The sequence below is a fragment of the Gavia stellata genome, chromosome 17 (assembly GCF_030936135.1).
Source record: "Gavia stellata isolate bGavSte3 chromosome 17, bGavSte3.hap2, whole genome shotgun sequence".
In the NCBI taxonomy this organism is placed as follows: Eukaryota; Metazoa; Chordata; class Aves; order Gaviiformes; family Gaviidae; genus Gavia; species Gavia stellata.
The window spans coordinates 12,532,292-12,549,676 of NC_082610.1; the positions used below are offsets into that span (position 1 = coordinate 12,532,292).

The 17,385-nt window shown below is 37.9% G+C and overlaps 1 protein-coding gene across 3 annotated transcripts in view; it reads right to left on the reverse strand.

The window, feature by feature from the left end:
- Window positions 1-2,050: 2,050 nt before the first annotated feature.
- AMPD3 (adenosine monophosphate deaminase 3) overlaps window positions 2,051-17,385 on the reverse strand; it is a 31,947-nt gene continuing 16,612 nt past the window's right edge. Inside the window, exons 7-16 of one of the 3 annotated variants that reach the window (XM_059826039.1) lie at window positions 12,627-12,821; window positions 12,248-12,379; window positions 11,202-11,365; window positions 9,883-10,009; window positions 8,741-8,904; window positions 6,567-6,687; window positions 4,928-5,101; window positions 3,693-3,803; window positions 2,568-2,786; window positions 2,051-2,078 (exon numbers count right to left, since the gene is read on the reverse strand). In XM_059826039.1, coding sequence (XP_059682022.1) covers window positions 2,610-2,786; window positions 3,693-3,803; window positions 4,928-5,101; window positions 6,567-6,687; window positions 8,741-8,904; window positions 9,883-10,009; window positions 11,202-11,365; window positions 12,248-12,379; window positions 12,627-12,821 — 1,365 coding nt within the window. In that variant the 3' untranslated portion in view covers window positions 2,051-2,078; window positions 2,568-2,609. Of the gene's footprint in view, window positions 2,079-2,477; window positions 2,787-3,692; window positions 3,804-4,927; window positions 5,102-6,566; window positions 6,688-8,740; window positions 8,905-9,882; window positions 10,010-11,201; window positions 11,366-12,247; window positions 12,380-12,626; window positions 12,822-17,385 lie in introns of those variants that run through there. The other 2 variants (XM_059826038.1, XM_059826041.1) reach the window with 2 other exon arrangements.

A 17,385-nucleotide genomic window follows, 5' to 3' on the forward strand; every position in this document is an offset into this window, starting at 1 on the left:
TGTTTTTTTTTCTTTAAAGAGCTACAGACATATATTAGAACCTGATGTGTTTGAGGTAAGGAAAGCTGAAAAGGTATTAAACTATACACAAATTTGGTGTAATATTAAGAAAACTAAGTAAGAAATCTAAGTGACAAGAGCAGCACTAATAGCAAGCTTCAGGTGAAACAACCCAAGTAAAGCAATGTTTATCAGATGAAAATACAATTTAAATTCTTCGAACCAAGCATGTTGCTTATTTAGCCTGGATGCAGGTGCTTTTCTCGGGTAAATAATGTTATTTGATAACAATTTATTAGTAAGTTGTACTAATGAAAACAAGATATCTGCATTATAGCTGCACAAAATGCTTGAACCACTGTTTTCAGACTTCATCCTAGGAAAATTCACTCGCCAATCCTGATAATGCATTGTATGAGCTGCTAAAGTTTCTAACAGTGAGGCCAATAGGCATTGTTGACTAAGAACTTTGGACAATTTTATTATCCTACAGTTGAGCAGCGTAGCATGGTTTCACTTGATTTTTAGCTGCACAAGGAATACAAAATCTGGCAGTAGTCGAACACTGCAGACATTAGGCTAGGTCACTGAAGAGCTGAAGTCAAGTCTCCCACCACCTGTCTGCAATCATATTTTGGATGAAGAACATCTGCAATCACTGCAGCTCCCTATGCATGACACAGGCTAACTGTAATGGTGACTGGATGACCAGAACTCTGCTCCTGTGCCTCAGTCTCCCTTGGAACAGCCTTACTTCCAGGCTGCTTCCTAGGAGTCTTTGGGTTTGATGTCTCTTAGGGGGCTCTTATAGGGCTGCACAGCTATAGGAGGAGATAGGGAATTCTTCCTTCCCTTACCTTGGTGCCATTTCCCTGCAATCACCACTCAGGACAGCAGGTAAGTGTCTTTGTAGGTACTGCCTTAAACTGCCACAGCCTGAGGAGAGAGTGTATGTCTTCAATGCATATGTACATTTATGCCATTAATGAGTTGTTTGGTACTGGTGATGTCACTTCTGCTACTTCTGGCTGTATTTACAAGGGAAAGTGAGCCCTGATCAGCTCTTGAAAGGAAGGATGTAGGTGCCTAAGCCCCAGAAGGGCTTGGCCTAAGAAATGCAAGTGGCACAAGACATCTGATGTAGTAAAACATGCAGGGTTCTAGGTCAAGTGAGGCTTGATTGGGTAGTATTCATTACTTGCTTTTAATGCATTAATTCTGAATTACTTTTCTGAGATGCCTAACCTCCCTATGCATTACATTAGATACCCAGGTCTCTAACACTAAGTTGAAGATCCTTGCTTAGGGACTATAGGCTTTCAAATTAAGTCATGTAATGTTGGACTTACAGGCATCAACATCCTCTGCTGCCCCTGGCCTCGAGTCTTTTTTGGTGTGAAAGTACATGCAGCTTCTACAATACATAGATGCTATCGTTACCTTTAATCCTTTCTGAATGAGTAGTACTGTGTCTTAAGAAGGATGATCACATAGAAAAAAGATTGAAAGTGATAAATATTCCAGTAGCTGTATTTCACTAGCCACTCCATCATAAATAAAAAGTTTAACATAACATGATTTTGAAATCACATATTTCAGGTGGGCTAGCTTCTATATAAATAGACAGTTTGGCTTCTCATTCAACTCTAATTGACTAAAAAACAAACTTAACACAACTGTGTAAAAAGATGTCAGAAGTAGGACCAGAACCCAGGTCTGGAGTTTCTACCACTGATTCATAAGAACACTTCCTTTGGTCAAGTAAAAAATGTCTCTTCACATGCAACCAAAATTATCTGCATAAATTTCCAAGTAATTTGAACTGGCATATCCACATATTCCCATTACAAAGCAATAAAAAAAGTGTTCTCAACTTTCAAGACAAAGTTTTCAGGAAATAATTACACTCATTACAATGTACAATAGTGATGATTTTGACACCATGTTTTCTACTTACTAGATTAAAAAGCATTAATCTGCTGTTCTTCACAGAGATCCTACATGACAACAGGAAGTAATTAATTAGTCATTAAACAAGACTACCGGGTTTGGGGTTTTCTTGTTTTCCAGTATAACTGCTGAAACATTAAGATAAAAACGGTGTTAGAACATCTTCCAGAATGAAAGGGTAGCCTCAAAATTATGGACCCCATACAAACTGCTAATGAATAAAGGCTTAAACTTACAAGTGCTAAATGCCATGATTGTTACTGAGACTAGCAGGACAAAAACAGGTGCATGTATACTGTCAGCATCTGCAGAATCCTAAGGTGCCTATCACAGATGCGCTATCAATATTCTCTGTTGTTTTCCAAGCTACAATATAGTGCACAATTAAGACAGTATGAAACAAAGATTACATGATTCTGAGTTTGCATTTAATATTTACAGCCATCTTACAAAGCCTAATGTTTGTAGAAACTGAAATTTTTGCAATGAGAATAACACAGTAGAAGTCAACAGCAAATGCTGTTTACCTTCCATAGATACTCTATTTTTCTCTGTACTGTTCAATTATGACTTGGTAGCATCAAATACAAATGATTCAATGTTAATTAGCATCTTACCCTGCTTCCAAGTGAAATGTTCTGGTTTCTTTGCATTTGTAACTACTTCGACAGAGTAGAAATCTCTTCTGTTCTCATAGCATCAGACAGGAAACTAAGTTCATTGCACAGTGTCTCGTACCTGAAGGCCATCCGGATCTGTGCAACATTTGTCTTTCGAATGTCATTTCCCTCAGGCCCTTCTTTACAGTAATTCACCCCTAAGAACTTCTGTTTTTCCTGTGAATGGGATTAAATGTAACAAGGAAGAAGTCAATTCAGCTGCTTTGATTTATTGTGTAACTGAGTATTTATTAGTTGAATGACTCCAGTGCAAGTAAAAAAGGCAGCTTCAACCAGCTGGCCATTGAACTTCACCTCAGAGTCTTAACCAGTTTTGGATATTTTAAGGCCACAGTTTATATGTATAATTACTCAGCCGCACACTCTGGCTTGCTAAAACCCTTTGTGCTAATGTTCAGTCTTTACTACATCTTTCATGTGAGAAGTCAAACAGAGGCTTAGGTTTCGGGGAAAATTAGTAGTTGTCATTAGAGACTATTGAAAGAAACAACAGAATATACTTGTAAAGCCCCTTCACATACCAGGTCCTTGAGAGGAATGTTTGAAAGTGGCATAGAAGAGAGGATGCTCTAAAATAAGTCCTAGAGAAAGCCATGAACATACAGAATTTTAAAGCCAAAAGGGAATTTAATCTAATCTGACTGCCTATCTAAACCAGCATATTTTCTGTAGTGCTCCCTTCTAAGCAAAAACATGTCTTGCTTATGACAGGCAGTTTGCTTTTACTCAATGCAAGACATGATGTATAAAATTACTGGCAAAGGGATATCACCCGTATAATTAAAGGTTTGGGACCAGAGGCGGAACTGAGTATAAACAGGCACCTGGTCTCTCTGCATGTTTCAGGAATTCCAAAACAAAGCTAATGAGGAAAAATGTAACGTTAATACTTTCTTAATGTAAGACTGCATAGCAGATAGTTGGTGAATATTTCTGGAAAAGAGGATAGGGATGTGCACAAATACATCACATAAGCACCTACTATACAGTTTTCAGACTATGGACTTCTCAGTTCCTACTTGCCCTAATATTCACAGAAGAGTTTTTTTCAGCTGTAATTACCTTATCTGACAATCCACTCTGTAGTACGCTGTTTCTTGCTATTTCACACAAGTCACAGGTACTTAGTTTCCACACCTGGGCTGCAATAGCATATTCTTCCATGAGAGCTTCCTGTATCACCAAATATGTTTAATATTAAATTATATGTAAGAAAGATGTAAATGGTGATATGTACTCATTATTAATTAAGGAATTTATACATGCTCTTTAGATAGCTGTGAAAAATCAGAGGTTTAAGACTTTAACATCACAATTACTAACAAACAGAATTGTTTATTTCAAATTTCCCAAGGGTGACTGTTAAATAATTAATTGGCACTGGGTATTCAGTTATCTTAGTCTAAGAAATTGCAGCCTGCAGTCCAGATCCTTAGAGGCATTTATTAAGCAATTTCAAATGAGATCCCAGGGTATATAAACACCTTGGAGGATCTAGTTGTAAATCTTTAATGAATATGTACATAGATAGCAGGGCAATTTCTCACTTCTGACCTTCCACACAAGGAGGCTGGGTCTGACTCTAGTGGGCTGTCACAGCTGAGGATCTTCCACACTATGTGTAACTTGGCTGGTGCTGCGTTACATCCATGCAGAAAGCCCCCAAAGAAGCTCTGTCTTTTCTAGCAGAGACATGTCATGGGCCAGAAGCAAGCCTGCGTGAAGCACACCAGAGCTCAACTTGTCCTCAGAAGACAGACAACTGAGCAATGTACAGGCCACTGTAAGGCACAGCATGACTCAAGTCAGTGCCAAGCACAAAACTGGGGCGTTGAAACAGTGACCAGGCATTTCTGTCCTGCCGGGCCACCCAAGGGCAAGAATCAGTTTCAGTTCACTGAGCAAACAGCTCATACGTCATCTTCAGAGATTACACATGGTGGTTTTGTAATGTACTTCCCCAGATTTATTAGTAAGGAAACTGGACTTCCCTGGCACTCTAGAGGATTGTTTATGAAGGCTCAAACCTCCCTTCAGCCTCATCCTTCATGCTATACTTCAACAGCCAACACTGGAGAGGCAAGAGTACAAAAGAAACATAATTAGGAAATCAGACATTTCCCTCTGAAACCTAACAGTGAGTAGCAGACTGAGAATGAGGAAGAATAATGAATGAAGTGACTGAAAGATATGAAACTTTGTATCCTAAGCAATGATATAAAACAACTTTCAGGTCATTCTGGGCCTCAGTGGTACTGTTGCCAAATTCAAAGACAAGTGCTTTTTGCAATTCTTACCTTTGTATAATGAAACTGCATAGGATCATCTGTGGAGAGAGACACGTGAAGTCCCTTATGTAGAAATTCCCGTAGTGGATTTTTTGAGTACTCCAGGAATAGGCTGTTGTTACTAAGTGGAGACATAGCAATGGGTATTTGTGCAAGATAATAAAGATACTGGAGGACAGGACTCTGCAAAACAAAACACAATCAGCATTTAATGGTACTATGGGATAACGAAAAAAAGAAGGATTTCCCTTGGATAAAGTGGAAACAGCATTACAGAGGGAGGACTAAGACCAAAACGTTTAGGTTGCCACTAAACTCTGACTTTAGAAAATATTTAAAAGTCTGAATTCTAAATTTTACTGATCTTTATAAAAATAATTTATATTCTTCAACATATATGTCATCATCTTTTTTAAAATATGGTGACTAATATTACTGTAGATTAGTAAGTATATATGACTATTAAGGGCACTGCATTTGATACTAACTGCGTATCTTCCCCTAAAACCTGAAAACCACAGATAACAGATGTGTAAGAATTGCTAAGCAATTTGTTATTTTCAAAACTGCAGTCCAATAGGTAAATTTTAGGACCAGAAGTTTTAATTTATTAGAAGTCATGTGTTGCTGTTGCCCATAATATAAATAATCTGTGGTCACTATTTTTGGCTTAACCAACCTGTGAACCTAACAAGTGCCTTTATTATTATTACCTGCTATGCTAGGTTGTCACACCAGGCTGAGCAGGAGAAGACTGAAGAGGAGAATGCTTTGGTCACATACAGCCTTAGTACTATTCTGTCTGGGTCTAATTTTAGGAATTACTGGTTCTGAGCATAACGTCAGACATGATTTTAGGCAAATTTTTTCTTTGTTCTTGGATATGTTGAAAAATACAGAGAGAATTTTCCAGCATTAACCGGAAAATCCAACTTGTAAGAGAACTCTTCCCAAAAAATTACAATAAACTCAGTGCAAGTCTGCCACCCACTGACCAATTATTTTCATTACAAAACGGTGGCCTAGGGATGAGTTGTGTCATGGTTTTTATTAACTGATACACCAGGAATGATAACGTTTGTCCTGTCGTAACAATCAAGTTGTATATAATATATTGCTGTGTTATACAGCTACGTTAAATTACTTGATCAAGTGATCCCAGTTACTCTAGATATAAATAATCAAAACCTTAATGAACTTCTGAATGAACCTTGAAGTACTGGGATGCCAGTCAGGAAAACAACCTTTGTCCCTGTGCAGAAGAAACTAGAGCTTTCCTTAAATTCTTCTGGGCCCTAAACCAGGGAGTAGTAACATGTCTAAGCAGTTTCTTCCATGTAATTTAACTGTGCTTGGAGTAACCAAAAACGGGTGCAGCCAAGTCCCTGACATATCTGAACAGCTGATCTTCCCTATAAAGACATAGCTTTAAAATACTCACTTAGAAAAAGCTGTATTTTTGTAGCTTAAATAATAAGTAGGAAGTTCAGCTAAGCTTACTTGTTTCTGATCAGAGTGAAGAGTTACTTGTGCCTTGCTAAGAAAATTTTGGGTTGCCCAGATAAAGTCAATTTGGTGACTGCTGTTTGAACCAGTGACTGATGTCTAAGCGGACAGCGATTAATTTAAGTGAGCAACCAGGCAATACCTTCTTCAAGAGCAATCCGTGAGAAATGTTGTCTGCTGTCAGAAAGGCTGATACAAGGTGTGTGATAGACCCAGCTTCTCCACAGTGAGGTCGAAACAGAAAAGTACACATGCCTCTTTCCCTGAGGAGATTAAAAGCAAGTTCCACTAACAAAAAATGCACTGTTCTTCATCTATTTTGTATATAATTATCATTAATATGGGAATTTTAAAAAATTAATTGTTACACATTCTCATACAGTTTGACGTGACATCTAATCAGGCCTTCCTGTGGACTGCTGTCAAAATGGGCAGGTCCCTCTACCCAAGCCCCTTCCACCACATGACTTATTTGTGTCTTCTTCCTTCTTTCCTTCCCCAGTTACATCTCATTTAGCAATTGTTTAGCTACTGGGTGAACAGTTATTGAACTGACTTCAGTTGAGGGAACTGGCAGATGGAAAGCTAAGTGAACTGATGCAACTTGTGGCTGCATAATTCCTAGATTCAAAATGAGGGAAGAAGTGGAAGCATGTTGCCAAGAGTTAGCTCACACTACCAGGTTAAGTGTAGCATAAAACCACACCCTCAGTAGCACAGAGATGATCTAGGACTGTTAGTTATTACACGAGACTTCACACTGTAATTTCTAGAACTATTTCATTTTTATCTTCTATATTAAAAAGTATGCTGGGTTTTAGGGTCTAACAGACTCTGCTATTTAGTGCAGAAAAATGTCCCATAAGTATTTGGAGATGTTCAAAACAAAGAATTTCAACAAGGACTGCTAGAGGCAGTTCTAGGATGGATGTTTAGTAATGTTTCTCCTGAAAATGGATGTGAGGATGTAATCCATCCTGGCTGACTTCGCTAATACTAGCATAAGTATAAAACAGTCTTGTAATGGACTGGCTGTGGTGCCTCAAATACTCAGTATGTTTAACAGGGTGAACAGTTTTACTGACTCATTGATGAATTGTATCATTATCTTACCTAGCTGTAAAGAATATTTAATGATTATCTAGAGAGATTCTCAAACAGTAATTGAAATGATCTTGAGGTAGAAAAGAAATGCTTAAGTTCTGACAGAATCTCTGTCTTTGGAAAAGAAAAAAACATAAGACTGCAGAGAATATAAAGGAAGTCAGGAGAAAGGGATGACTTAGATATCTGCTGTACTATGTCCTTTCCATTATAGAACTAAAACTAACAATTAGGCCTGTTTGCTGCGGGTACAAGGTAATTTAAGGTGGATGTTTTTATTACAAGTTTTGATTATATAGGGTGGTACAGAAAGAAATGCTTGAGGTAGCAGTGGGAGAGAAGAAGTAACATTTTGAGTATTAACTTGTGTGAGACCTGTTAAAATGACAAATCTGTGCACCTCCTATAAGAAAATCCCCAAACATTTTATAAATAATAATGAACCAAATCCTTGCAAGGATAAGTGATGACACCGTAATATCAATGGAAAACCTCACTGTGCCTCAGTTTGAGTCAGTTGTGCAGATCACTCAGTGAGTCAGCCACAAAGTCAGGAACGTAACCTCAAGTTGAATTTCAGGCTTTACTGAGCCTGATGCCAAAATCTGCTTTTACAGTCATGATCTCACATTCAGTATCATAACTCCCTCCATTAGTTGCCTCGACATTGGTCTCAAGAAGTGGTAAACCTGAATGAGTCAACAAGCATGCTGAAGTAAGTTAGCTAGATGTGCAGTTTATAGTTATGTCTTCCTTTGTCTATCTGTGATAACGGCAGCAGCCCTTACACCAGTATTTCACAACATAACTTTGTATCTCTTAAATTACCAGGAGACAGCAAGCTACCGAGAGGTACATTATATTTGGAAATCCACTGTGAATCCAAGCAAAGGTCAACAAGTCAATTTTGTGGGGGTTTCTTCTTTTGTTTTGTTTGATATGTTCAGGTTTAAGGAATTCACAAAACAAAAATACACACAAATGTCAAACCAAGATATTAATCTGATGCCTTTACAATTTCTGAATATTTCATTTGAATTCATTTTGCAGTTAATGTTTTCAAAGTAACTCATGTACTCCTCTTGGACTCTAAAATAATTCAGGATAACCTTTGCTTCAAAAGATGTATGATCTAGACACTGACTTAGATTGAGACCAAGATTATTGATTTTTCTTTCTGGAAGCTTGTAAAAGAGAAAAATGACTACTTACCTCCTAAGGTTGTTCAGCAACATGATGTTCACATACATGTAATACAAATAATAGCTGTATGGGGGATTCTTCTCACTGGTCCAGAGGTCAGGGTTCAGGCTTTTGTCAGAGAACATATGGCCACTATGTTTGGATTCATCATCAACACTGTCAAAGCCAGTCACCTGGTTGGAGAAGAGATTGACTGAAATCAGTGTTTTCAAGAAGCAAACTTCAACGTTACTTACTCTTGCTTCAGGACTTGCTTGTACAAAGCATCTGGTTCTCTTTCTTCGTTTCCCTCCTTATGCTGGCAGTCCTGCTGCTCTGCCCTCCTACCATACCATGCAGACAGCAAGAATTCTGTGTTTTCTTGAAGGAACTTTCACCCATTTTTTTTCTTCTGAGACAAATAGGAGGCCCAGGTGCACAAAAGCCTTCAGACTCCTGTGGGGGGCATAGGCCTGTAAGACTTCCTCAGATCCAGATTATAATAATTTAAACTCGTCTGCTTTCTTATTTGAAAAGCAGCTGAAGGCCAGAGGCTCCCAGGAAACCTCACAGTTCTGATTTGGGGCATACTCAGAAACGTCTCTTTTAATCATGTCCCAGCAGCTACATCCCCACCTCTCTCAAGATCTACACCATGCTTCCTTTCAGTTGCCTTCTTTTTGGAGGCCAGTCCTGGAGGCAAGCTCAAAGTACACAAATGATAGCATCCATCATCACTTCCTTCCTACTCCACTGAAAGTGGATTTATGAATCTGAACCACAACAAAGTGGTTTGGCAGTGTTAGGTTAATGGTTGGACTTGATGATCTTAAAGGTCTTTTCCAACCTAAACGATTCTATGAAACTGGATTACGATGTTCCCTCTGCACAAGAGCATGTGTATGTATTTTGGTCATTCTTTATAGAGAGGATTACTGAGAGGACAAATAAATAGCTGTTGAGCTGTTTCAGAGGAAATAAATGGTTAACTATTTGACAACAGGACCTTATCCAGGCTTTCATTAAATTGTATGTCAGGGCTTTAAAAAATGAAACAAATAACCTATGGAGGAGGAGGCTTTTTTAGAGCCTGGAAACAGCTGCGGACAAACAAAACTTATGGGTAGGAGAGGATCCACTTCATGGGAGACAGAAAATCCAAACATACTTACATATTTGAGGAAAAGGTGCAATTCTTTGTGGTCTTTGGGATTAATTGTTGCTTCAAACAAAGGTACAAAGATGTTCTCCAACATCTTCCCAAAACTAGGCAGAATATTTTTTGACCTGAATATGTCACTGAAGGGGAAAAAATATACACAGTTGTGACCATTCTTTAATCAGCTTATATTTTTCCTCCACTTTCGTATTTTCTATTATTTGTGTATATTCTACAACTTCAGTTCTACCAGGATTCAGAAATTCAAAGTTTATGTCAGGGCAGGGATTGTCTCTGTGCCCTGTTTCCTGCATTGCCTGGCACCCTGCTTCATCCAGGTTGTGCTGAAGCTCCCAAGTGCTCCAAAAATATAGACAGCATGCAGGGGTAGATGCGGTCTCAAGAACAGTGACCCTTTCCCCTACAGCAATCCAAGTACTAATGGGGCAGGTGAGGAATTGCCTCTCGTGATAGATTCTGTTTTCCAAAGTTGTAACTACTCCAAATGAAAGTAGAATGTTCTGCTTTAGTGAGCCTCTCAGAAAAGAGGGACAGTATTTCAGTGTGTCATTAAGTGCATGACTTAATGAAAGCGTTGACTCTGCTATATACGTAAGAAATTGCTACGTAAGACATTAAAGGTGAGCAACTCTCCCTAATGAGAAACACACTCCAGGGGATATATGCAACCATAAGAGCTCTTTCTCTACTCATATTCCAACTATGTAATTTCAAAACGTGAAGCTCATCTATTAAGGCTGACAAAAGTATCATGGGAGACTGCATTACAGTATACAGTATTAGAAACAAAGTACCATTTAATAAAGTCCCAAAGGATGCTTAGAAACTAAGAAAAACTGATAGTGATTTAAGCTTGCAAATCAGCGATCTGGGTTGCATTTCCAAGTTCACTGTCATTTAGTCACTGATCTTGAAGAAGTTTGATAACAGTTTAACAGACTGTTTTCTACTCCTTTATGGAACTCAAGAGTTGATTTATTTTCATTACTAAATTGTATTTTAACTTGCCTTTGAATGCAGCTTAATTTCACGCAGTTGTAATTTTTGGTTTTAGTATCTTCAGACTTACAAATAATTCACAGTAGTTTTGAATAGCTTCGTAAAGAGTAGATTCAAACCCCATGTCCTGTCTTCCACCCCCAGACTGTGAGGAAAACTGCAGCAATGGTCAAGAATAAGTTTCCCAGGCTGTTGCTTATAAATAGAACTACAGGACAGCTCATAAACCATCTAAAAAAATATCAGAAATTAAAACAAATCATTGGTATGATTTCAAACTATTAAAATTACCAAGAGCTCCTGATTACTTACTAGATTCTGGGAACCTGAATTATCCAGCGCATATTAGGGGAATAAACTTTATGCTTAATGAACCATTTTGCCAAGTTCAGCCATTCATCTGGAGACCGTCCATAAATGGATAAGCGGGGTTCTGTATACTGGTACTTACTTTCTTCTAGTTCACGGGCTACTTCCTATTAAGTAATAAATATATTTGCTTTAATATGGACAATGAAGATCATTTTCAGCTACTAGTAGTAATATTTATCATTGTATTTTCCTCAGACCAGACATAACTGTATTGTCACCCTTTAAAGGGAATCTCTCGTCTATTAATCCATTAGTTTATTTTAGGCATCTAAATACTCTACTAGGAAGCTATCTCAGATACCATTTGAGTATAACTAACTGTAACACCTAGATTTAGAGGACAATACTCTTGTGCAGTTATTACTAACACCTTTGTAAGACCTAGGTTTAAAATTGGTAAATCAGAATTATACTATTTAAATGGTAGTAAATGACTACATAAAATATGTAGACCAGTGGAGAATCTGACCCAGAATCTGTGGTAGTAACCAATTTTAAGGCTATTAATTTTAGACAAGCAGTTCTATACATCTAAGAAGAGCAGACATCTAGTTCATAAAAACTACTAATTCTTTTGTTGTAAGAAATGAATTTGAAGCCTGTGCATCCATGTGCAGATACAGATTTATGCAGAGACGCTTCCCTAACTTCCTCCTTCCCCAGCAGCTACCACTAGCCAAATACATCCTAACAAAATACTAAGCCAGTAAATCGACCCTTGGCCGCTTTCCATTAGTTTGAAACTGTGCACAAAACTCTGCTTTGAGTTCATACACAGGTTACGTGTATGAGTTTCTAACTCGTAAAATTATTTAGAAAGCAGCAGTGGATGACTTAACAGAGGTCTTTCTCTGATGAACTGCTAGAGCAAGCCCAATACTTGGAATCACTTAACCATAGCATTAACTCTAGATACGATTATGACATCACAAATCTTTTACAAACCTTCATTTCTCTACAGCTGGAAAAGCTTGAAACTTATTTACCTTGACCATACGAGCAAAATATTCACCACCAATGTAGTTCTCAGTTTTCAAATACAAGTCCCTCAGCTCACTGGCACCAACAGGATTGTACTTGGAATTGAATTTGTCAAATCGATGAAATGTTTGACGACCCTGGAGGAAGGAAAAACCCAAATAACCATGGTTTTTAAGTACACACAAGAGTTTATAAATGAAATTGCCTAGCAATAAAAGTCACAGAAAAGAAAAAGTGTATGCTAACTTACTTCAAACAAGCAAAGTCATGGATGAGTTCAAATTCTGGTTTAATAAGTTACCATGCAAAAACTGTAGAAACCAGAATTTCACACTTAGAAAACTTAGCTGCTTCTTGTTTATTTTGTCATTTTAATAGACTTACTGCATGGACATCTAAAGAGTCTACAGTGAGGTCATAAGGGTCCATGTGAAGGCTTTCGAAGACTTGCTTTAAAGTCATCTTCTTGCCTTTTTTCTCTGCAACAATCCTGTCGGGCTCCGTTTGATACGTGTGCTTAATAAACCTCAGTAAGTGTTTCTGGTTCATGCAAGCAGCAGCATGGATATGAGTATCAACCTGAAATCAAAAGTTTATTCATGCTCATCATCCATATACATAAACTTAAATTAGCAAAGTATCTATGTCAGTGACAACAATGACCAAAGCCTTCTAAAATACTCCTTAAGTAACAAACGGATTAGTGTCTAAACAAGTAAAAATGTTTCAGAACCCTGAGATTTTGGTTTTGGAGAAATTATTCAATAAGCAGAACTATAAATAAAATAGCCCTCAATTAATAGTTTCCTATTTAAGCAAGAAACTTTTCACAAATTAAGATACATTATAAGTGCCCATCACGGAACCTGGGTTCAGATTAAATTTGATACTTCCTTAAAGGACACTCTGATCCTTTAGTATCCTTTTATTTCATCCATGAATCGATGATGTCTTTCTAGTTATAGACTGTAGTTATAACCATCCTCTCTGACTGAAAGGACCTGGAATTCTCAGCCATTTCCAAAAGCATAATTCATTTTTGTATTTCAACCACATGAAACATCTTAGGTCTCTAAAACTGCAAAGTGTGCATGTGAGAGATTTTGTCACTATTTTTTCCAAGTTTAATTTTAATACAGCAACTCATAATGCTGACAGATTTTTCAGTTTCTTCAGATCTCTTCACACACTAAGGGGAGTGCAAGCTTCACAGATGGGCTGAGAGCACTCCTTCAGTTTTTTGTTGAAGTCCCATTTTTTTAAAAAAATTACAAGAACCAAATGGCTTCCACAGGTATGCTTTTCTTTTGCTCTGAAGTTTGCACTGCTATTTGAGCAGCCTATATTAGAACACAATCCAAAGAAACAACTGATGAGATTTGGGGGTTGGTTTGTTGATTTAAGTTTTCCCTTCAGTATGTATAGTTCCTTAGGTGCCTCCAGCAGGTACATAAAACGAATCCACTGCAGTTCCTTGCAGTCAGGGGTTTATTATCTTAACTACACTGATAAAGAATAGAAGAAAGTCAGGTATATTCATCAACTACTACTTGTTTGAAAAGGCAGGTAATACTAATTGCAGTTCCTAAGGATCAAGAACCTGAAAGGGAAGACTAGGCCTTAGCTAGGATAATGTCCTTAGGGAGTCTAACAGCACAGCAATATCCAGTGTGTGGAGCAGCAGAGCTGCTGCTGCAGGGTCCACTTGCTTTGAACTTCCTTGAGAAATTCTGATTGAACAACAACAGCCTAACACATGTCCTAGGCAAAACAATGAAATTACTCTACCAACAAATTCCTATCAATTTAAAACCAAACCAAACCACTGATCAGAAGGGCTTCTCTAACTCCTCATATAGAGTAAGAAAGGAGCTTCAAAGCAGAAATAAAAAATAGTCTTACTTCTGCACAACACTGGTAATGCAGCTGTTGGAATGCACTCAGTTTTGCTATGTACATTTAAAGGTTTAAAAAAACCAAATACAACATTGCCAAGAAATGTCACAAAAGGAAATAGCAGCCGGAAAACTCACACTGCCACGTGATCGTAAAAATGAAATTTAGCTTTCAAGGTGCAATTTGAGAGTTCATTTGATCAACTGTATGCAGGTACTTGTACATCCAAAAGAGACCGTGAGGCAGAGAGGAGGCTTTTCAATCTCATAAGCAATGATGTAAAAAGATATGAAGGTTGGATGCTGACATTACATACAAGTTGCTAAAGATACTTACTACATTGGAACAGTTTGAACCCACTGCACTGTGCTTTTTAAAATGCAAGTAACAAGCATTCCCAGGGACACACTCCCAACAAGAGCCACATAGCCTGCATGCAGGAAGTCACACTAGAAGGAATTCTCAGATAAAGCAGCTATAAGGAGTCTGTGAACCTACATCTCTGCAAGGACTCTCATCCATGACTCTTCTGTCCAGGAAACTGCAAACATGGACACGTACAACGTGAGACTAGTGTGTTCTCCTTTGTGTAGTAACTATGTCTGCAGCTTTCAGATTCCACCAACAGAAGTAGTTGACATCCTGACCTCCTTTTAAGGATCAGTAGAAAATGGATCACAGAGCACCTGAATAAGTAACAGCCATACTCCTGCGATGTAAACCTCAACTTATGCTATGACATACAGTCCACAGAAATGCCACTGTTTTACTTGCCACATGTAGTCATTTAATTTGCAGTTTATACATGCAGAAGTTGTTGCAGCCTTCTAAGGGTAAATCTATCTCCATGTGAATGTTCATAGCATAACTAAAGACCAGGATATAAAATGAATCCCAAACATTAACATTTAATTGTTAATCACTGCCTAGTTGAAATATGCTAGACACTTAAAAGCTAAATGAAAAAGCAAGAAACATATTACTGTCTCGAAGTACACAATGTGAAGTACATTACTAATCCACAGTAAACAATGCTGTGTCTAAAATCGTAAAAACAGCTTTGCTTAACATATTATTACAGTCCTCAGAGTTCTTGTATAGACATTTGAACCCAAGTGCATTATATATATGCTTACTCAGGTTGATAAACATCATCTATTTTGGAAACAAATATTGTTTACTATAAACTCTTCCTGGACCAGTGAAATACTACAAACTACTAGGCTTGGTCAACTTATATGGGAGAGTGAAATAACAGTTAATAGATGCCCCATAAGCTCTAAACATTCAGGAAAAGCAAGTAGGGAACCTGAGTAAGTCCAGTTTATTGAATTTCAGAATGTGCTACTTCCAGTGGTGGCTCAGCTACTGGAATTAGCGAGTCTTGAAAAAAACCAAACCAAACCACTTCCTCTTTATTTAAATCAACATGAATTCACTACTGTTAGGAGGGCAAGGACAGAAAGCAAGGAGACATCGTGGTTTTTTTGTTTGCTTGCATGCAAGGACCACGTGACACAGTAATAACTGCATTTCTTTTAAAGTCCTGCTTCCCTTTGAGAAATCATTCTCTCAAGTGTGCCTCCGCAATTCAGTAAGCTCCTGTGAAATCTTCTCCAGTCCCCACAAGCATATCACACATAGCTCTATAGCTGAGCTAACTATGTCAGGCTTACTCTCTGACAACCAAGGTTTTCCTTTTTTTTTTTCTCCTCTCCTCTCTCTCCCTAAATATATTTATTTCCCAAGAGTAAAAAGACTTTCCTGAGTCTCGTTCATGCTTTTTCCAGAGAATATGCAGTACTTTAGTTATCTTTATTAACTACTCGGTGTATTTTGACCTTTAGGTAAGCAGCAACTTCAGTAATAACAAAAGTTTTATAGAGTATCACACAGCTTTTTCTTCACTGCTTTTGACAAGCAATGCAACTTTTTGGAAGGTTTTAATGACTTGAGCTTTGACCTATCCTAGCACATAACTAATTAGTGTGTATGCTTTTGTGCATTTTCACAATTCAGGGTGCAATCATATCTAAATGAAGCATCTAAACACAGAATCCTTAGACAAGCTTATATGATCTGATTTGGTTAGGGTTGTTTTATCATTATTATTATTTTTATTTGAAATGTTATCATGCTAAAAAATTGTTACTAATTTCATTGTTATTTATTATGAAAGGCATCTACTAAAAGAATTTGAACAGATTGAGTTTATATAAGGGTGACAAATGCCCCCTTTGCCTCCTACCTCCCCCCAAAAAAGCCAAAACCAGTCCCATTTTAAGCTGTTATTATTTTGTTCTTTATACAATACATGAAGTAAGCTGAGGCTTTTCTGGGCCATGAGTAACAAGCCCCTACACCACAAGGTCTATTTGCTTCTATTTGCAAACATTCTGCTTGTATTTCCAAATTCATTACAATACCACTCCAGCCCGATTTCCCCTTAGTGGAAAAAACCCTCGGCTGCAGGCCCTTAGCCAAATTTCCTTGTGCAGTTTATTCTCCCCTCCTCCCCAGGAGGAAACCTTTTACTCAAGGTCACATTAATCTTCAATAAAAAGAAGAAACACAATGACTGGCAGAAGCCTATCTTGGAATACATAATATGCCTTCAGTGAACTCACTTTTTAACAAATGAAAACAATTGTTAACACAAAGGTTTCCTGAATTATTTTAATTCCATCATCTCATTCAAGCAATGGCAGACATCAGTTTTCTTCCAATTAAAGGATGGTGGAATTCCCTTCACTCAGCAATTCGCCATGTAATGAACCCAGCCTGTCTTTCTCTGCACCTTCTCAGTTCAGGCTAGCTCTTTCCTTATTGACCTGACCACCCATGCCATTCTGTCTACAGGCTTTGTGGATGAAATGCTTGTACTTCTCAGTCAAGATGGTCACATCTGTGTACAGCTTAGAGCTTGAAGGAGTTCCCATCGCCCTCCGAATCACGTCTCACCAGCACCAACTTCCCTAAACCACTCTGCCTCCCTCATCTTCCTGCATTGCTTCTCTTTCCTTCCACTGTCTCTCAAATCTGCACAAAACATCCATCTCAGATCTATTTTATGGATGCTTATCTGTGCATATCAGAAATAGAGTGTTGCACTGAGTTAGGCATATGCTCTAGATTCAGAATGGTAAGTGATAAACACAGCAAAAACAAATGCCAAGGGCAGCCCTTTTAATAATACTGAACTTTTCCAGTGCATAGATGAGTGGTATCCACAGCTGCAAACTACCTG